Genomic DNA, 22227 nt, shown 5'->3' on the forward strand with positions numbered 1-22227 from the left:
TGAAGGTAAACTGTTTTGGGGGTCTCTCTCCCTTAATGGCCACCTGCACATCATAGTCTGCCACATGCTTTTCCATATCGTCTTGATCTGTTATCCCTTTCCATGGCTTACTAAGTACTGCAGAAATCTTCATGCAGGATGGCAGAGGAGTCTTGAGACTCTTTTGTTGTTGTTGTTTGGGTTTATTTGAAAAGTATTAATTTAATCTACCAAAAGATGTTGCATATTTTGCAGAAACGTCTCACATAAAACTGACTAAACAACAAACTCCAAGCTAACCATGTGTTTGCATACTAGCATCATTCGGTAATTCTCGTGATAGGACTGCTAGACAAAACAACAGCTCTTGAGTTAGTAGGAGCTCAGCGGGAGCCAGTTAAACCCAAAAGTAAATATTTCTCTGAGGTTTCACAGGGGCTGTCGTTTAGGTGAGGTTAAGAATGATACAACCCAGGCTGAGCAGTATCTCTTCACTAGAAGAGAAAGCTTGAACAGACTCCTTTGAGTACCAGGTTACTTGCTCTTCTGGGAACTCCTTGAATACAGTAACGTACTCTTGCTGTCTAAAGCCAGAGGGTAAGAGGAATAAGCGTGGCCATTGCTTAGATGTTAACTTTGCACAAGTTTATCGCTTTGCCTGCTGCTTAGACTTATGTAAAAAGCTGTGAGCAAGACCCTGGGTGAAATCGTCTGTGTCAGTGCCCTTGTGACTAGACCCTGTCACAGCAGAAGAAGGCAGGTCTCGACTGTACCAAGAGCAACAACACAAACTCCAGTGATATCTTCTGGGGCCTTGCCAAGTCACTCTTGATGCTGAATTTTTTTTTTTATTAGAAGCCATTTGAGTAAAAAGGGGCTTGGCCGTTCCTGAAGAATTATGGTGAAGGGGAAAGCTGTATAGCAATTACTTGTGTGGGGACTAGACTGCTTTTTTGTGGCAGATAGGAGGGGGAGAAAATGCATGTATCTGGATAGGTGAAAGTACAGGAGAAAGGTCTTGGGGTTTTGTTGCTCCTCAATGATTAACTGCTATCATGTTTGTTCACAGGAAGAATCACATGATGCAGGTGTAGAAACCTAAACACCCCATATGTCTGTTACAAGGCGAGGTTTACTGCAGGTCGTGAGGTTCACCCAAAGGTACGCAGTTTCACAGAGAGCTTGAGCTGAGGCAATAGCTCATCGCTGCCAAGAGGGAAGGGCTTTTCTTCCCATATTGCCATTCACCTTGTGCTGTGCTGGGCTTCTCAGCCATGGAGGAGCTCTGTTGACTTATTAAAAAGTCAGCAGCGCTTCCTCATGTTGGAAGCCTTCTGTCAGTTGAGTGATTAAACAGATAAGCAGTAGGAACAACAGCAAGACTGCCCCATTTTGGTGACTGAGCTCACTGCATCTTCTGATCTACAAAGAGATACAGCACCTTGGGATAGGCTAGTGAACCTCCAGAGAACAGGGGAAGGAGAATTTTGCTGCTCCTTGAGACAAGGGGTTGTTTACAAGGCAGTTGGGAAGAGAAGGTGGTGAGAAATAGTGCAGAAATCCAGCAACGGTGCTTCTGGATAGATGTACGATAGGACTGTCTTCTGGATGCAGGTGGAATAGAAGTAGTTTTGAGGCAGAAGACTAAATCTTTCTGGATCCTGTCAAGACTTTTGGTGCAGGTGAGCAATGAGAGTTGGCGCATTCTGCAAGGACAAAGCTGGAGTGGATCTGAAGGCTGTTCTTAAGGTTTTCTCTGATGGAGCCTTCATCAGATGTATCTGTTACACCATGAAGTGTGTGAAGACTTGAGGAATTCCAGACTGCCACTCAGCCAGGACTAGACAGCAAGCGTGTTAAGATCAAACCAGAAGGTGACCCCTTAGTGTATGCAGGTTAATCAAGATGTTTTTTTCATTCCTGCACCCATGTCTTCATAAGCACTTTTAACTATTTTGCATGTATTGATATTACCAGTTATTCCGTACCTGGGCAAGAAACAAAGCCTTCTTCACTAAGGGGTCAGGCAAAGCTCCTCAGCTGAAGCAGTTGAGCACCAATGTGGTTCATGGTAGCAGGAAGATGTGTGTGTCTTGGTTGCTGCACATGTCAGCCGGAGAGCAGCTATTGCAGGTCTGAGGCAGAAATGTCTTCAATAACCAGCGGTGACTGGCAGCGTGCTGGTGAGTGCTCGCAGGCTGAAGGTTGCAGGGGGTGTATCACAACAGCAGACAAGTTTGAGTTACGGCTCTGATAATTTTAACCTGATAACAGGCTGGTATCAGGTAGATATTGTCTTTATCTGGACAAGATGGTCTGACCTGCTGGATTGGCCTTCTGCTGGCTGTCTTGTGAACATGACAGAGGGCCATAGCCTGTGTGAGCAAATCACCAGAAATTTGCTTCCCCATTGTGGGCAAATGATGGGTGTTTCCTACGGAGCACAAAGCAGGGTGCTATTCCTAGTAGCAATTCCTACTCAGACTGTCACAGAATCACAGAATTGTCTAAGTTGGAAGAGACCTCAAGATCATCGAGTCCAACCTCTGACCTAAAGTGAGTCATTAGCTCACTTTCCTATTTTCCAGATACAATACCTTCAGTTTAGCAGTTTATAAAAAAAAAAAAAAAAAAAAAAAAAAGGCAAACTTCTAAATACCGTGCTTCTTTCTTACAAGATTGTTTTACCACTACAACAGCATGTGACATCCTCTACTGATGGGAGAAATGGCTTCCCACGGTTCTCTGTTACAAGGGAGGGAAAAAAATGGAGCATAACAAGGTTATCATGGGTTGCTTCTATGGTAAAATGGAGTGGAATAATAAGGTGTTTGTAGCCATTGTTAGTAACTTGCTATGTATAGTAAGCTTAACTTAGTGGTGGAGTGTGACTTCCCAGTGGTAACGTCCACTTTCTATTGATTCTGTAAATATGAATAGTTATCAAATTAAAATAATAATGTTTTATCTTTGTTTCTGCAAACTCCCTTCCCAAACCTGAGGGCATGAACTTGGTATAAACATAGGCTGTGTAACCGTGAAGTGTTCTACCAGGTCTTCTAATACCCTTATCTGATTAAAAAGTTGGACTTTTTAAACCTTGAATAGCTACAAAATACTTTGTTTTCAGTAGATATGAACAGCGAGAGCAGGAAAAGGAGTTGATGTAGAAGGGTTGTGGTTTTTTAAGGACTATCTACGCCGATGATCAGTTGTTTCCATCTAATGGAAATACTCGGTGAGGATGTGTAGGCGGAGGCACCGCGAAGGACTGCTTTTAAAGGAGTTTCAGGAGGGAGCAGGGATGTGGAAACACAAAAATAGTGATGTTTGAAAATGCCGTGTAACACATTATGTATATATTACATTTCCATTAAAGAAAATAAATTGCTGCAAGGTAGTATGTGTTTATGGTAGGCTGCCTACACGTGCATACTAAGAAATCCATAAAAGCACGCTGCTTCTCAGTCCGTTTTGTTTTTTAACTTCACCCTGCCTTATGCCAGGGCACACGTGTACGTGCTGAAGCAGTCTGATTCAATCCAGCAGTGTCAGGAGACGGAAGAGGCCCATCAGCCCTCCTACAGTCAGCTCTTCTGGCAGATGAGCTGGGACCTGTGAGAAAAGCATCCTTTGGAAGGAAAGGTCAGCACAGCCTCTGGAAGAGGTAAAACCTTTGTGCTTTACAGTGTACAGAGCTTGCCTCAACCATACCAGGCTGGACCTACGAGCACCGTGTGCTAACATAACTCTCTTCCTATTTAAGAGCTCTCCTGTTCAGCAGAGGGTTTTTCTTAATTTGTCACGTCAAGAATGTAGCTTTGCAGAAACGACTGTCCTGTTGGTGCCCTGCAGAGGGGGAAGAAGCTGGAATGTCATGTTTTAAATAGGGCAGCTGCTTTTGTGGGCACAAAAAGATGGAGCTTAGGCTGCAAATATTTAAAACTAAGGAAGAGAATTTACAGTTGTTGAAGCTGGCTTCCCAGCTACAGTTTCCTCCAAGCTCTGTGTTCAGCAGGAAGAGATGGAGGGTTTCTCTTCTTGCATTCAGCAGGCCAGCAGAAGGTTGGTGGACTATTTGGAATGATGGCACTTTTAATTTTCTGATTTCTGGCAGTTGCTTCACGGGGCTGTAAAAGCTCTGTTAGTACACGTACCTGTTCTGAGCGTGGCATATTGACATTTTAAAGGTTGGTAATTCACTAGCTAATAAACGGGGAATTTACACTTGACAGATCAATAAATGTCCCCATAAGCTTTTATTTGAATTGCCCTTTTGCTCTCCTGCAGTGACTGCGTGATGGTTGGGGTGCATGAAGTACGCCTTCCCCCCTCATCCTGCGTGCCAAAAACTGTCCTCTCTGAGAAACTTCTTGCAGCAAGTTAGCATTTTTTTCCCTCTTTGCTAGTGGTTGCATGTCTGAATTGTCATAGCTGCTGCTTGTGTTGTTGCCAAGTCATGGCTCCAAATAGCATACCTGCAATACTAGTAATGTTTCCAAGGCTGTTGTGAGGTGAGTCTTACCCAGATTCTCACATACCCTTGTCCCAGAGGGCACGTTTGTAATTTTGGGGGTTGGAGTGAAAAGGCAGACGGGGTTCTCCCGGTCCCATCTCAGCTCCGGCAACCTCCTACCTCTGCCTGAGTGCTTGGGAGCCGAGAGCTGATTCACCCCACGTAGCATTGGGAAAAGATAATTGGGCTTGTCATTTGGCCCTTCTGGAGAACATTTCTTCTCCCGTTGCCAGTTACTGACGGCTCTGCTAACTGCTCTAGCAGCACTCGGAAAGTTCAGGGCTCGAGCCCTGCTGACATACTACATGAATGCAAGGAAGCTGTTCCCGCTGTAGATAGTAGAAATTGTTTTTCGCTCTTGTTACATGTCTGGAAAACAAAGCCAGGATGTAGGAGACGCAAATAACTCCAGCATGTAAAAGAGATTTAGGTTAGGTGAGAGTCAGGCACTTGAAAGCTAGGAAGTAATGGTTGCATGGTCACCCGCACGATTGTTATTGTGAACTTGTGTTGGATGCATTATAATGAAACTTCCAATAGGGTGATGACCCGTCTTTTTGTTTTCTTTCCCCTAAAGAGCTTACCCGTTTTACAACCTGTACATGGGGCAGAATGAAAATTGTTTGTGCAGCTTGTGTTGTCCCTCTTGCAGCAGTTAGTCTTTGACTTTGTGACCAGAGGATAACGTGTGTTAGAGAATTACCACTTAGATTAATGTTCCTTGTGCTCCTGTGGGTACAGAGAAGAAAAGAGCAGGAAGTATGCCTGTTTGGACCATTATCAATACTTTTATCCTTATTTTATTTCATTCTCTATAACCTGTTGTTGCTTTTGTGCCACAGCTTTTCATTAGCTTGATGCTTTTTTTTTTTTTTTTTTTTTTTTCCTTTTTGCATCATCTGATTTTAATTGGTATTCGAGCAGCTTCAGGCAGTGCAGAAGACTTCTAGTGACTTCCCTCCCCCTCCATGGCATCAAATCGAGCCAGCAGCCTGAAAGATGTGTTTTGGCCTGGAAGCTTTTGCACAGAGTTGCAAGAACTGACTCATAAGGCTCAGCCCTCTTTCAGCCTATATAGCACAAATCACGATAAGGCAGCCTGTGTTCTGTAAACTGTTCTCTGCTAGTGACAGAAGACAACAGGGATCAGGGAGGGAAAGCGTGTCTTGCTTCAGGATGAATTACCCTATTTTATAAACTCAGCTAACTGGTTTTATAGTTGTGATTTAGATGATTATTCTTGACTGAAAAAGGAGTGGATGATGGCCATAGTGCTGCTGTTGTGTACTAAAATATCCTTATCCCGTGATCTAGTCTCCAGCAAAGGTTCTGTGTTTGTCTTCTATGGACAAAGCTTCAAGAAATAGGATGCACCCTTCTCTTAACATCTCATATGAGGGATGCAGTGCCTTGCCCGAACCTTTCCTTACTCCTGCTCCCAGAGCTGTAGCTCAATACCCTGAAATGTTGGCATTTGCTGTGTCTCATTCTGGGACATCATTGTCTGCTGCATCCCCAGAAGAGGTAGTGGCACTGCAGTAACCCAGGTTGCCTGCTTGCAAACATAGTGAGTATGTTCTGATACACTCCCTGTCTGCCCTCATCATCGTTCCTCCTGCTGAGAAAATGCTCAGGAGGGATTTGTTGCACTGGGGATATAAGCAAATTGAAGTTCCCAAACCAGTGTGTGAAACTGTCTTGTGCTCTGTACTTAAAACCACAAGCCTAGACAGAAGTATTGTAATAAAGGGAAGGACATGCAGTACTCCTCAGCTAACGAGAAGAAAATGACTTTGTGACCAAATTGTGAAATACTTACTGCTTGTATTTGTGTATTTTTTAAATTAGGAGTTGTCTAAGGAGAATGAAGGATGAGGTCTAATAATCTGCTGAGTTCTTCTACTGTCCTATAAGCGCTCAGATTTTTTTTTGTACTTCAGGTCACTATTAAATGACTTAAAGCCTGCTGTACCAGGACAATAAGGCTTAAATTTGTGGCAATTTTTTTGTGATTCTTGTACCCTGCAGCAAAAACAAGTTTGGGAGGGCCACGCTCTGCGGTAGAAAATTACCCTAAAGAGTCCACTGAGCATCTCTTTGCTGTGTTCCTTGTACATTGTGTGCCACAATAATCTACAGTCCCCTTTAATAAATCTAAGAAAAGCCTGTAAAAGGAGGCAGTCAAAGGCCATTACTGCAATTTGATGCTAGCAGGGAACTACTGGGTGGAGTTAGTAACAGACCAGGTTGCCTACAGTCCATGCTGTGCAAGCATGCAGGAAAAAAACAATCCCATTGTCTTATGAGCCTGATTTTGAGGAAAATTCCTTTCCAAGAGCAGATCCCGCTGAAAATGAAGCAAAAATACAGGGTTTTAATGTGCACGTCCATGGAATGTTAAATTGGGTTAAGTTACAGTACAGTGCCCTTGCTATGCTCGAGGGTAATGCAAGCACTAACTTTTTCAGACTGAATCAAATATGAGTGAAGTTTCAAATCATTTATGATGGTAAGTCTTGCAAAATCAGGATGAAGCTCTAAAGGTGTGTTGTAGTTGGGCAGAAAATAGAGCACTTGATGCATCACAGGCTTATTTCCAAAAGAGATACAGTTGGTAAGCTGCTGGTATGGTGTTCTTCATCATCCAGGTACCAGATTAACCATCAGTAAACTGAAAAGTCCATTTGGCGTGATGTTGAATGTCTTGCTGTGCGTGTAACGTGCTTGGTGAAATTCCTCCAATGCCCAATACTTAGAGAGCAACTTGGTAGTAATTATTTTTTAGCTTTTGTGTCTTTATGGTTTTCTAACACGTGTATGTGAGTGTGTGTATGTGTGAATATATATGTGTATTTATATATATATATATATATAAAAAAACAAACCTCTCCCTGAAGACAAAGCAAAGTGAATGACTTGACTCGCCATGCCCAAGTGTAACATTTCCCTTCCCCAGATTTGTTTTTTTCCGTGCCTGCCTGGAGCAGACTATGCCCAAAGGCGTGCTAAGGTTTCTTACTGTTATTACTGTTCCTGTAGCTGGTTCTGTAAATTCTAGTTGTGCTCAGGGCATGTGGGTGTGGGACTCCAAAGGGTTACTTATTCAAGTCAACCACAAAAATGCCTCCAGCTATTACAAAACAGCTACTTGGATGTTAGTAAAATAGCTTAGATGACTAAAATTATCAAAATATCATCGAGCACCAATGGATGTTCTCAAGGGAAGATAAAGACATGGCTTTAAGTGTTTCAGGAGTGTTGGTGGCAGAACGTACCTGGAAGGCAGTTTCAGCAGGGTGCCGTGGCACTTTCTCGGTGAGCCAACTTGAGGAGTGAAACAGACGCGGATCAGCTGGATGCTAACACCTCCAGGCTCAGGTTGGTTTAAGCTACCATGAAACTGCACCTTGAGGGTAATGCTGCAGTACATTCTTTGTGAGAGCTGCCTCTCGCAGCACTGGAAAAGAAAAATCCAACTTGTGTCTGTCAGGACTTGTCTTCCCTTTCCATCTCTTTGAAATGCAAAATTAAGTTTTGCCTATATAACTGCTTCAGGGTTCCTCCCACCCCTTGTTCTCTCTCACAGCCTAGCTTGAATCTTCAGATTCAGTGCTTTCCAGAAACGAAGGGTAATGCTAATTAATGTTCACAGAAAGTGGGACAGTGGTCGTGGCTTATTTCTCTTTTTATCCCATTGTTCTACCATTTTACTTTTCTTTCAATAGTTCCAGTGATAATTCAAACTCAGAAATAGTTGGAGTTGGTTCAAAACATCTTGGAGCAGAAAGTTTGGATGGAAACAGTCTAGCTGCTGCCCTTGCTCAGCTTGGTTTTACATCTATGAGGATCTCGAGGTAGTGGTTTCTGACCAGGTCAGTATCTTTCTTCCCTGAACACACAAAGCAGTGGTCACGTTGCACCACTTGGAGCGTTGCTGTAACAGAGCTGTTATTTTCATGTAATAGTTGTACAGATAGATGAGAACTGGCTGTACTGTATTTCTTTGAGGAAGGTATGGACTAGCAAAGGGACTGGTATGGACTAGCAAAGGGACTTTTTGCCTTGAGATATGCTGGATTTCTCTGACTGCTGACGGCTTGACTTTTTGCAGTGGGTGACTTGAGGACAGCATCACTACGGCGCTGTCTGGTGGATGGTAAGTGCTGTTGAACTAAAAAAGGAAGAGTAGGGGGAGAAGTGTTAAAATTGAAACTTCCTTATCAGATGACCAACTAGGCTATGTTCTCCTGAATTTGGCTTCTAGCGGAGAGTACCAAGCACAAGCATGATGCTTCTGTCTCTGTTGTATGTACAAATACATAAACCAAACTTAGGTTTTGGAATAGCAAATTTCATCTGCAATTTGTCTTGTGTTTTGAATTAGATTCAACTTAGGAATCTCTTGACCTACTCAGAAGGCTGCTTAGCAGGTGTCCATGCTGTTGATATAATCATCTACGCTTTCCTTGGTATCTTCTTCAAGAGTGTGCTTTTTTTTTTAAAAAAAAATAAATATATATATATATATATAAATCTGATTATGGTGCCAGGCTTTGTTGACAGAAGAATTATCTTTGACTTTAAAGAGCCCTCAAGTGGGTTGGAGACTCCAGCTTCCTACAGAGCTGAGGCTGGGCATAACATCTGCCTGCATTCCTGAGTTGTGAACCTAGGAGAGGCGGAAGGGCAGGAGGAAGCTCAGTTCTGTGGCAAGAGGTTTGTGATGAAACATCATCTCTACTTTGTGATTTGGACTGAGAACTTCCTGATGCCCACCACCCTGCTCTGTGCCCAGCTGGGTGGCTTCCAGCAGCTGCAGGGTCTGTGTGGGGGTAAAGCAAATAATTTCAACTTGCTTTCTTGTTAATTTTTTGTTGCCTGGGAGTCTTGTGGGATGAAAGATGAGATGGGAGTTTGCTGTCTTGTGAAGAGGGAAACAGCCCCTTGGTGCTTGTGATGGGGTAGGGTGGAGTGCATCTTCCAAATATTTCCTGCCTTGCTTCTGAAGTACGTGGCTGTGGGAAAGGAAGGGGGTCTAGACGATCTGTCCCTACCCAGCTTATCTCTGGCTGTTTTGGAGAACTTGCTGCTTGTGGCATCCGCTGCTCTTTGCTCACAGCCCTGCAGTGGGGTTTGTTGGGCGCTGCTGCTGGTGGTTGTGCCCGACTGCTGCCTTCTGGCTGCTGCTGCTGAAGGTCTGAAGCTCTGCCACAGCCTTGGAAATGGGTCAGGGTTTGCTTCTCCTCTTGTGAGGATAATTCCATGCCTCAGGCTGCAAATCTCGCTAGGGTCAGCCCAATTTTGACTATATAAAACATGTGGAAGTGGATAAAATAGGACGTACTCTTTTTTTGGCATTGCTAGAAAATGTCTGGTTTGATAAACATGGCCAAATAAGTATCTCTTTGGGAGATGTCAAAGCTTACTTTCACAGCCTTCATTTTTTGGAAGCTAAGATGGCCAGCTCCTTTCTGTAACTTTTTTTTTTTCCTGGCTCCTGGGAGGAGGATAGAATTGTTGCAGGTGTACGCCATTCTTATTTGAAAATTCATCTGCGTGATCAGTGTGGAAACGTAAATACATCCTGAATTGTTTTAATCTTTTCTAGTCTTTCTGTAGGTACTTTCTGTGAGTGACTATAATCTGATGCATAGTGCAGCTATATTTTGGATAGTAAAATAGCAATTCATTAAAGTAGCATTTAGTACAACAGCATTCGTAAATATTTAACTTCGGAATTACTCTGGTATCAGATTTTTTTTGGATATAAACAGAGCTGGCTCAACTCCAGTCATATTTGTAGAAGGAAATACTGCAGACAAGTCAAAACATGATGGTACTTCTTTGAAAAAGAAGCAAAAGCTTTCCGAGTTGTAAAGCTGTGCAGTTATGAATTGCTCAATGCAGAGCTGCTGATAGAACCTCAGCTTTTTTGGCCCTCGTACTTGCCTGGTTTAACTGGGTGATGTAGGAGTCCGAAGGGAAATGTGGCGCACACTCAGGTAATTAAAGTCTGTGATATAATGCGTACACGCAGGGAGACAGAGTTAAGGTTGCACCATCATCTGTAAATCTTGTATTTGCTAATTTGAGTGCGTGGCTTCTCAGCTGTTTGCCACCCAGGAACCCCCTAAGAAATAAGCTGGGAGCTGAGCTCTGCGCCTGCTGCTGGTGGCTGCTTGTGTACCCTGAGGCTCTGCAAGCGACAGCACCTCTGCTCAGGGACAGCTTATGGTAACAAGAGAAGGGGATGGTTGGGACTGGCCCAGCATTTCTAGTTTCCTACTCAAATCGCTTTTAAATAAATGCATGTTTTAAAATCCATGTTTTCTAAATCGGCTCTTTTACGTACTTGAAGAAATTGCGTTGAGACTACATTTTAATCAAAGTGGTGTCTTTCCACCAAGACACTTGAAGATGGGTCTGTACTGCCAGAACTAGTTTAAATTTCCTGTTGAAATTTAAACATTTGTTCTGCCCTCCCTCAGTCATTTCTGTGATTAGCTAGTCTTTACAAAACAAAGGAGAGCGAATGTCATGCTGCTTCAAATATGGAAAAGAACATTCCCATTCTCCCAGGCAGCCCCCCTGTTTGCATTAAAAAACAGATGAATCTGTTTGGATCAGACTTAGCAAAACAAACAGAGTGTACTTTGGATTAAAAACTAAGGGAGGGTGAATTTGCCTCAGAATTAAAACATTCTGAGTAGCTGGAAATTATGACTTCATGGTGTCTATTAGACTATCGAGCTGCCACAGAACATATCTGGGGCATGTTCTTCCTATGAGTTAGCTGCAGTACTTTGTAATGGACATGTTGTGAGCCCTCCAAATGTCAGCATCCTGTTTACTTGCTTTTAAGCCCAGCAGCAACTGCATTTCATATCTCCAGTTTGTGCTGTTGGAAGAACGCGTCCTGTGATGTGTAGGAGGGATACCTACCCCGGCTGAACTGACGCCAACTTGTTCTGCAGTTCTTGATTTGCTGGATGAAGAGGTCATGTACAGTAAAGCAGAAAGAGCTTAGGTTTTTCAGTGTGTGCTCAAGAAACAGGCCAGTCATTACGTGCAAAACCCAGCAGCTGCTTTTCCAATAATGGTGGAGTATTGCTAACATAAATGAAAGCACAATGGTTTACTTCTAAAGGTTGTGCCAGGATAAGTGATAACCTCTTCTCCAGTGAGTTTCCCAGCTGTGTCAGCAGCAATACCTTCCGGGGTATGGGATGTGTGGTGTATTTCCTCTATAAATTTAGGGTTGTTTTTGTCATATACCCGTTTATATTGATCACTCTGAATGACACCTAAAGGTGTAGCTTGCTAGTGGGTTGGATGAAACAAGCTGAAATGCCCGTTGTTGCTGGTTTAGCCCCTTTCTAATGAGCAGGAGTGGTTTTCTTCTGTCTAAGAATGATTGTAATTCCTGAAATGTCCGTTTTTGTTGCTTTTGCCCACACCAAATGACTTCCTCTGATCTTCATTATCTGAGTGCTTATTCTTGTTTGACATACAAATACATCACAGGCTGAGATTGAGGTCTGTATTAAGGTCAAATAAGTGCTTTGTATGTGTTACGTCAAACTTAAAAAGGGAGTTTATTACTGCTTCAGGGAGCAAGATGACTTCTGGAGAGACAGAAGTAATGCACTTAATTCTGTTATGCAGAGGTAACGATACCGAACACTACATTACTGTGAGTTCTTTCTCCATTTAAAATGCCTTATATCAGTGTATTAAGGATGGGCTATGTAGAAGATACCTCTTCTGGAGGTTTTTTTTTCCTCCTCGTTTGGCCTTGACTTTGGGCTATTACACCCAATTACCTGGACGTCTCTGTTGTATCCCACTTCTTGAAATGCCCAGAAGCATACTGTTAGTTATTTGCTAAGTCTTTAGCACTGGAACCTACTGTCAGGGTTTCAAAGGTGAGTCACAACAAGTCTTTCCTTTTTAATGGTCTCCCCATACGCTACTTTCTCTGTCTTTCCTAAAATTGTGTTTTGCCGGTAAGTTAAGCCCTCACGTTCTTACACAGTTTGCCTGTGTCTCAGCTGCATTCAGCGTTTGTCCTCCTTGTCTGCTGCACTTCTTGCTTCCAGCTGTCTCCTCAGCGTCCAGTCCTTAATGCACACACTTGTTGCCACATCAGGGCTGCGCCTTGATGGTCGCTGCCTCTCAGCCCTGTTTGGGTTCACCTAGAAGAAGAGTATTCGTGCAGGGTGTAGCCTAATTCCTTGCCAGTTAGCTGAGGGGTGCCACAGCAGCAGGCAGAAATGGGCTTTGTGCTGCTTGTCTGCAAACAACCACAGTGGGAAGTCCTGGCAGTCTGTGCTCCAGTCCTGGCCCAGCAGTGGCATCGGTCAGTGGGGACAGCGATTGCTGCCAAAGGGAGGGTCTTTGCCCCAGCATCAGATCTTTCTCTCTTCCCCTCCACCTGCATTTTTTTCTCCTTCCTTCCTCCCTTCTAGAACAAGCTGCATCGCAGTCTCTTGAGGAGATCACTGTCTTCTGCTGGCAACATCTGATGCTTATCAAAGCAATGTTGCATCAATAAAAATAAACAGCAGCAGCTGATCCCAGGGATGAGCAAAGTTGTTTTTCTTTTTTTGTCTCTGCACGCAAAATATCAGCCTAGCAGCTTGCCTTAACAGGGGGAAAGCCACTGTTACCTGTAGCCCTTGGAGATTTGAGTTTGCCCCGTACAAGATTTCTGCAATGAAAACTAAATTTAGCACAAACCCACCCCGACCAACTTCATCTTCCTGCTGCTTGAGGCTCTGCCTAGAGTCACACCGCAGCGGTGGCTGTAGCCGAGGCTGTCTGGTGTGAAATAGCAGCTGGACTTCAAGTTCGGGGCTTTTTCCTCTCTAGAGGTATTAATGTCAGAAATGTAGGGTTGTGTATGCCGACATGTGAGCTGCCTGTAGCTCCTGTTGCAGGGTGTTCTCCAGTGTGGCTGAATGTCAGTCTCAAAGCCAGGAGCTGAGCCAGCTCTGCAGAGCTCTGAGATGGGAAATTTATTCTTTTCGCATTGCTTCTGACTTCGCAGCGTGCTCTGCCTGCACTGCTGTGCATTGCACACTGAGGGGAGAGCAGAGCTGTGGCTTGTCCCTGTCACCCGTGTGCGGTGTCTGGGGATATTGCTGTGCAGCTCCTGCAGGACTGGAGCAGGACACGAGCCTGGGGCATCAGAGCCCAGGTAGCTGCAAGGGCGTTGGGATGAAGTGGTTCCTAAAGGCAATGATAATAATTGTAACCTGTACTGTGGGTGTGGAGCCCTTAGTCAGAAAACCACGTTAGTCAGCTGGTGCTGTAGGCTGTCCTCTGTGTCTGTAACTAGATCTGCTGTGGGGGGAAGATACCTGGTCAAAGGAAAGGGTTTGAAACCCTTCTAACATCAGTGTTGAAAACTGGCGACAGTCGTGCGGTCCCATGGCAGATACAGGCTTGGCTGTAGCTGTGTGAAGGTTTGTTCCTTCAGCAACATAAGCCCGCTGCTGTTTGCAAACTGTTCTTGTATTCTTAACAGGAGTTGGGGAAAAAAAATGTTAAAAGACTTTAAGCAGATGAAGACGCATGCATTTGAATTGTTCATTGTTTGTGTGGAGTCGTTACAGGATGAGTTGTTTGAAGGAAATAAGGAAACGCTCCCCAGTCTGAGTTTGTGTGCTCTACCTGATAAAGCTTTAGATTTGTGATACAGTGGAGTAATCCCAAACAGCCTTGGGTTCAGGATGGGAGGACCCCCTTCTCACTGAATAGACTTCAACGCTAACAATTGCAGTTAAGATTTTTATTGAAGTTAAGCCATACATTCTTCTTAGAGTTGATCTATCTTTTCCACTTGTATCCATGCTTTCAATTTTTCCACTCACTTTTCTCAGATTGTGATAATTCGTATTTTCATCCTGTATGTTTTTAAACATGAAGTAGGAATCCTAAATTTATGAAAATAAACACTGCCGGAAACGATAATTATGGGACAACAGGAAGTATAAAGTGAATGTTTTAAACTCATTATTTGTCTCCCCCTCCCCTTAATTTATTTCAGGTTTATGACTCTGACTGTTGCGACAGCATTCTTCTGGAGCTGCGGGAGTATCTGCCAAAATACTTCGGTGTCTGGTCACCACCTACTGCACCAAATGGTACTGTTCTAATTTTATCTATTAATCCAAACCTCCTGGAAAAATCTTAGGGAGCCTGATTTTTGGCAGCTGCAAGCTCTGTCTTTTTTTTTTTTTTTCCTTTTTGGTTTTGTTTTGTTTGCTTCTTTCCCACTAAGAACACTTTCCAGTTGGCAGTCCTCTGGCTAGCTTCATTCTTTGGGAGCATCCTCGTGGCCCAGGGTAGACGAGGCATGGCCATTCACATGGCAAACGTCTTGCAAGTAGCTGAACCTGATGCATATGGCCCCAGAGCTGCTGCTTTGGTCTGTACCATGCAGGAGGGGTGGGCTGGATGCCCGTTTGTCTGATTAGGCCGTCAAAGCAGGACACAGATGCTGTATGGGTGTGTAAGAAGGAAAAAAGAGACAGGATGTGGTCTGAGGTGAGGCATTCAAGCTGGAATCTGCTACTGGATCTCCAGAGGTTGGATCCCATCACCTTGCCATATCATACCAAATGCATTTTTTGGTAGTTGCCTTGTTTAAGAGCACTGCTTGTCATCCTTTGTTACTGGAATGAAACAAAGCTCTGGTAGCTTAACTTTGTATAACATGTTAGGAGTCAGAAAGAAAAGGTATTTTTGGAGGACAATTGGAAGATTGTCTCTTCAAGAGAAGATGGAGATATTTCTGATGTGTATTTAAAATAGCAACTATTTTTCTTCTGCTCTTTCTTATTCACATTGGGAGATGGAGCTTCTGGAACATACAGAAGCAAAAAGATGCGCTCGAGTTTATTTAAAGGCAAAGGCACTGAAACTAGAAGCTGTGCTCCGTTAACACAGCTCGATCTTCTTTGGCTTGTGCCGTCCCTTGATAGACTTGTTTTCCCAAGACAGCGGTGAGGCAGCATCCAAAGTCACTGTCTAAATTCTGTAAAAATAAATGCAGCGAGGACTGCGGCAGTACGTAATGCTTTCTTGGCTCAGATTTGCCTTCACACTTTCATATTTGGCACTAACCCACATAGCTCTACCAAAGCTATCTTCTTCCTTCCCTCCTAATTTTATGTGTGTCATGGAGCTCACTAGTGTCCCCTCCAAGCTGCATATCAATTTTTCCTACTTAGAGTAGGATCTTAAAATGTGTGGTCTAGCTGAGATATGGTAATTCAACATGTCCCTAGTTTACATTGGGAATTAACTAGCACTGTGCAGCATGGGGCTGAATTTTGGCAGGTCTCCACCAGCAGTAGAGAAGTAGCCTGTAGGAATGGAAGTAGCTGGTTTAAAGGAAGAGCAACACTTTGATTTTTTTTTTGTTCTTGAAAAAACACTGCAATATTGGGAGCTCTGTTGATAGAGAGCAGCAGTGGAGGTTCACACAAAACGCTTGGCTGCCAGCTCTGCTACCTGCAGTATGAATGAGCTTTGTGTAGTCCTGACAGAATTCAAGTGCAGTGGAGATTGTGGACCTCAGCAGAACGTGTGTGTGCTGGGGTACGTCCAAAGCTAAGGAGGTGGCCATTCAATGTGGAAGTGCTCTGTTGACCAGCTTGCATTTGCAAATGCGCTTTTGCTGATGCCAGGTGTGGAGGAAAACCTCTGTGATGAATTTGCCTTTGTGCATCAGTGCCTGACAGCAGAAGACACCAGAGGAGAGAAGAATCACCACAGTTGTGTTTCAACTGCATAAAAAGTAGAAAATGGAGTTTACAAAAATAGGAAGAGGTAAAGTAGACCCACAGAGTACAGAGAGAGCATGGAAAGGCTATTTTGGGAAGATCAGTGGTGGGGTTTGTGCCCTGTTCCCCCCAGATAAACTGTGGATTTATCTCTGGCAGCACTGAAAAGATGGGACCTTAGGCGTGCTGAGCTGCTATGGCATGTCCCCGTGACACTAGATGAAGGAATCTAGCTGCTGCAAAGATAACCAGTTATTACATTCAGATTAGGGTTGTATGTGCAGCTTTTTGCAATCTTGACTTTGGATCCCTGACCTTTGCTTCGTCAGTAACTCCACGTCCTGTGGGGACACAGCTCCAGGCAGCCTCTCAGCAGTGAACCCAGTAACTCCTCTCTGCTGCGGAACTGGGCGTAGGTGACTGCACTTAAATGAAATGAAATAAATCTGTTGGTTGCCAGAGCCCTGCTGTGTGCTGCTTGTTCTGGTCTATCTATATACATTCCAACAGTGTTTGTGTGCAGGAACAACTGCTTGCCCAGAGAGAGGGGATGGCCATAAGCACCTTTGTTTAACATAAAACTCCTTTATTTATGAGACAATGAAGTTCTTTCCTAAGTGGTGTCTTGCATGTGTAGCATCTGAGTTGTTATCTTGGGAAGAGGGTTGGGAGTTTGAGTGGGTTTCACCCAGACAAGAGAACTGCAGGTTTCCTGTAGAAAAAAGCAAAAACAAAACAGGAATTGAATTTAGGACCACTCTGAACTTCATTTCTGCGCGTTTCTGAGTTTCCATATGATGGGTAAAGAGTTCCTTCTGCTGAACTTTAATCCTCTAGGTAGAAAAGATGGAGCGATATTCAACATAGTGTATCACTAAAAGCTTATAAATAACTCTTGTTATGCAGAAATCCCATACTGAGTGCTACTGCATGGCAGCCAGGGTGAGAGAGGGATGACACTCCATCTCCCGAAGATAATCTGAAATCGGAATGAGACAATTGGATTTCAATTTAGGGCTCCCTGGCATTGTATGTGTTGGGAATTTATTAATAAGCAAGTGGAAAAGTTGTTGCAAAGATATGTCGGAGCATGTTAAGCTTTTTATATCTCTTGCTGAGAGTTGTGCTTTCTGCTGCCTACTTGTTGCTCCTGCATATTTTTTGCAAGGAACTTTACCACTGCTCATTTCATACTGGGCTCTACTTTCTGATGCCTGAACTGAGAACAGGGTAGAAAAACACAAGACATCTTCAAACCTTTGTTTTCTTTTGCTGCTGAGAGCAGCTGAAGCTTTTTTTTCCCCTGTTTATTCGTATGTTTTGAGAGGTGTCTTGCAGATTATGAAGTCAGATGCCTGGAGTTATTCTGAGACTTCTGACTCCAGCAAGTACTGAATGCTTCGGCATGTACGTGCTGAAGTCTGCAGTGGTTCGTGCCATACATACTTGCTGAATTTTGGTGGTCTTTTGGTTTGCCTCCTTTGGGACTGCAATAAAATATGTAAATAATATGTCAAACCACATCTTCCCTTCTCTTTCTCTTCTGCTGAAAGAGAGAAAGGGGGGAGGAGAAGCCTCTGAGCAATGATTTGTTTAAGTTCTTGAAATACATGTTCAGGATTATCTACCAAAGCTAAGATACAAAAATCCCAATGAATTCTTTTCTCTGCAGGGGACTTTAATTTAAAGCATTTTTAGATAGTTGAAATGTAATCTATTGGTATGAAGCATATCTACATCAGAGATTTTTATCTGCTTGTGCAATAGAAAATTATTTGTGTTGGTGAATGCATGATTTTCAGACATACTTTGGGCTAGGAGCATTGCACATAATAACTTAGAAAATCTGAACTGCTTGAAAAATCTGCATTTGTCTTTTTCACAAAACAGGAAGGAGAGCTCTCTGGTTACCTCTTCACAAGATACCAGAAGGGTTGCTGTGTGAAAAATCCCGGTGTGTCCTGATCCTCTGGTTTTGGGGTCTGAGACAGTTGAACACAACACAAACAGTGCCAGGAAAAAACAATGTGTAAACACCTGATACATTTTCTGAAGCTGTAATCAGAAAAAAAAAATAACTCAGTGCCGCGAGGACAAAAAGCTTTTTGAGAGTGGGGGTGTGCTCTGAACAGATGGGGCATAATCTTGACTGAGCTGGCAGCTAGCTGGAGATGAAGACTTAAATTATAATTCCAGAAAGTGAGAGAGATGAGTCATTTCTGGATAATACACAGACTTTTCCAAGTAATTAGTATTTCCCAGGGTTAATGTTAGTTCCAAAGCTATTTCAATGCCTTTTTTTTTTTTTTTTAATAGTAATTGTTATGTTTTAGGAGGTTTTTAGGGAGGGGTACTCTAGTTTAGCAGCTCTGAAATGGAAGGTGAAATAAAAAGTTAAATATCTTAAGAAATGCTGAACTTTGGTGCTGTATGCTTAAAAAGAGGGATTTGGATGAGTGGAGCAGAGGATGGCGGATACCCGTGAGTGCTCTTCAAATTTTTGTGATGGAAAGAGCTGAACTATCTTGCCTGCATGTTGTCTGGAAGATTAAGGGCTTGTTTGGGAGATTGGGTTCTGCTTTTCAAACTAGTTGTTTTCATGGGCTCAGTTGTTGTTCCTTTATGGAAACAGATGTCTTACACTACTTTACATACACATGGTTTAGGGTTTACAAAATAACTCAGACAAACAACATTGCATCTAAATAATTTGAATAATTTGTGGCAATGTACAATTTGGATAGTTTTAGTATTTGTAACAGCGAGTCTGGAGCTGCTTATGAGATAATCCAATGCATTTGGGGTCGGTGGTAAAGGACAACAGCCATTTCCTGAGATGTTTTTGTATTGTCCCTGTCCCATGCCATGTCTCTGGCTCAGTGCTTTTGCGAGCCGAGTTCTGAAATCCTTACATTTCATTTAGAAGTTGTTTCCTGGATTGTTTTAGAGTGATGCCACAAATACATTGATTACCTTAGATAGTGTGAAAAAGGCTGGGTGTGAAAGGTGATGCTTAGATTTTGACTATTTTTGTTTCAATAATAGAGAGCTGAGAGGTTGTAGGACTCCTCTGGAGTCAGTAGCAGTCCCCAAAACCTCAAAAATGAAAGCTTTGCCAATATCTGACTGAATTTGACCTGTGTATGAACACTTCGAATAGAAGAATTGGCACTTGCAGTCCAGCTTATACAGAATATGCTCTCTAATAGGGAGAGCGTTGGTCCTGTAGGGAACATCTGATGAGCAAATGTTGGGTTTGTTTGCTGTCTGTGGCTTTCTCAAAGTTAAGTGTGAGTTATTTTAGCTTGGGTATCCCTGCAGTTAGAGTTAACAAACCTTGTGTATGAGTGAGCTAGTTTATAGCCAAAATCTCTTTGCTGTAGACAGATTGATTCTGTAGCCCTGAGGACACTGAAAAGTAATGTAAGCTGGTGCACTGAATTAGTAGAAGACTGGATTTTAGAATAGTATATTGATTTAACACACTTTCCTGGGCATGACTATACAGTTAAATACATGCTTAGTTCCATTTATAGATAAGGCAAACATCTAAGGATTAAATCAAATCTGTTTCTCAGATTGATGCACGTGTACTTTGGGGAATTGGGTCATTTGATCACAGTGATAATGGTGTAAAAATCGAAGCTCTAAATAGGACGTAAGTAATAAAAAACAGTTTCATACCTTTAAGGAAGAGTCTCTACTTACTGAGTAAAAAGGAACATTATTTGTTCCTTTTTTCTTGACTCTAACTGACTTTGTTACTTTTCTGTACAGCTGTGAAATCAAGGCACTTTGTCCCTCTTCCCTCTTTAAAATTTAACTGCAGAGGTTTTTGCTTTCTTTGGCAATCCCATCTGAGATTATGCTGAAGGAATGGGGAAGAACACAGCGTCCGTGTGTATGCAGATTGCATTAAAGCCAAGGAGACATGCTCATGGAGTAGGCTGGACTCCAAAAGAAAAATGGATTTTTATGGGAGGTTTGGGCCTGATAAACGCAGGCTTAGCAGAAGCTGATGTGAAGAATGAGAAGGGTGTTGATGCCCGACCTTTCCTTCGTACACATCGTGTCCTGCCAAGGGTTGGAGATGTGTGCACGCTTTCTCCAACCGAGTTGTAGGCAGTTACTAGGGGAGTTGGTTTTCTTGGTGTGCTCTGACAACCAGTGCCATAAATCACACTGGAAAATCATCTCTTACCTATGTTGGAGAAAAGCATGAACCAGTTTGATCAGGTTTTACATCCTCCTTTAAATCTGCAGGCACTCCGAGGGGCTGAGGCTGTTGTAGTCCACCCACCCAAAAGGACTTCTGGAAGCGGCCGAGAGGCAGCCTAGGATTTGAGCAGTGTTGTCCCCAAAAGGTGCCCAAGGAGAAAGGGGGCGAGGGAGGAGAAAAAGGAGACTCATTGCACTATGAAATGTTAATTTCCTTTTTAAAATGACAGAGAAAATTGCAGTTTGAAGTCTACCCCTCTCGTGCAGAAAGAAAACGCAGTCTCCGTTGAAAAAACGGAGTAACCGGTGTGTGTATGTGCTTATTAATGATATTTGAGGTATGTTACTGCCTTAATAACAGCTCCTCCTCAGTTTCATCTGGATAATAATTTGAGTTTGAGTGCCAGGCTAGCACTCTTTAATTATATATTATTTTCTAAACCAGAATGCATTCAGAATTTAATGCCAACGGAGTTTGTGGCTGCCAGTGACCGTAATTTAGGCTGTGTTCAGAGACAAACGTGAGGCCTAACATCATGTGAGTCCTTTAACTATTCTCCCTCCTCCACAGAAGCTCAGCAGAAACTCTGTGATTATTTTGCTTTGCCCACTGCTAACCAAAGTTTTGTCTTTTCTACAGAGATGTATCTAAAACTGGAAGATGTGACCCGTAAGTTTAATAAGCCTTGCATAATGGACGTAAAAATAGGGCAGAAAAGTTACGATCCATATGCTTCAGCTGAGAAGATACAGCAGCAGGTCAGCAAGTACCCACTGATGGAAGAGATTGGCTTTTTGGTACTTGGCATGAGGGTAAGGACTTGTTTTCTTTTCCAATTCAGCTTATGCTCTGCTCTGTAGTCCAACACCAGATACCGCAGCTAGTTTATCTAGCAAGTGACAATGCTTTGGAGTTTTGTGTAAATAAAGTGTTATCTCAGTGTGTTGGTAGTACTGGTATCAACTGTCATGTGAAGTATGTTTCAAAACACTGCTTCTCTTCACAAGTGTTTAACTTGGCTGTGCCCCTTCGGAGAGTCTGTTTGCAGCCTCTCTCTATGTATATACACACATACAGGAAAGGTGTTGGGCTAGATGATAGTCATTCAAAACTGAATGTAGTTGCAATCGTTTCTTGTTGCATAGCTTTAAAGATTGTAAAGCATTTTTTTTGGTGTTTAGGCTTGTATCAGAGATTTACAGAAAGGACCAGTCTTCAAAATTTAGTAACAGTCTGTGTCCTAAGTCTTTTTTTATTTTTGATTTGCTTTTATAAAAATAATGTAATTTTTATACTTAGGGAAGAGTAAGTTAGCTTTTCAGAGGTGATATACATGGTTATAAATAGCTGCTTATAGTCTGCAGTTAAACAAGCTTTCAATCCAGAGAAAATGTCTTTGAAGCATACGTGCTTGAGGAACGACTGCCAGTTGGAGCTTAGTCTGAGATGGGTAAAGACCTTCAGATGTCCTTAGTGACTCCGTTAGATTTCCTTCTTTTAAACAGGGAGAAAGATGAATGAGTATTTGTGTATTGACTGCTGTAATACTTAAGCATAAGGAAAAGCTTTACAGAACATTTATGGATCAGTAACACAAACGCGTTAATGTCAGTAAGGATTGCCTGATGCAAGGCATCTGAAGTATTTTTTTTCCTGCCACAACTGGTGCGGGTATATTTTTGGTTTGATATGAGGTTTTTGTTGCCATACTTGCATGGAGG

General features: G+C 42.8%; 1 protein-coding gene across 1 annotated transcript in view; it reads left to right on the forward strand.

Moving 5' to 3' along the window:
• IPMK (inositol polyphosphate multikinase) overlaps positions 1–22227 on the forward strand; it is a 40528-nt gene that overhangs the window by 5300 nt on the left and 13001 nt on the right. Inside the window, exons 3-4 of the mRNA XM_084290344.1 lie at positions 14547–14643; positions 21146–21318. Coding sequence (XP_084146470.1) covers positions 14547–14643; positions 21146–21318 — 270 coding nt within the window. The remainder of the gene's footprint in view (positions 1–14546; positions 14644–21145; positions 21319–22227) is intronic.

The sequence above is a fragment of the Netta rufina genome, assembly GCF_964035555.1.
Source record: "Netta rufina genome assembly, chromosome: 7".
NCBI lineage: Eukaryota > Metazoa > Chordata > Aves > Anseriformes > Anatidae > Netta > Netta rufina.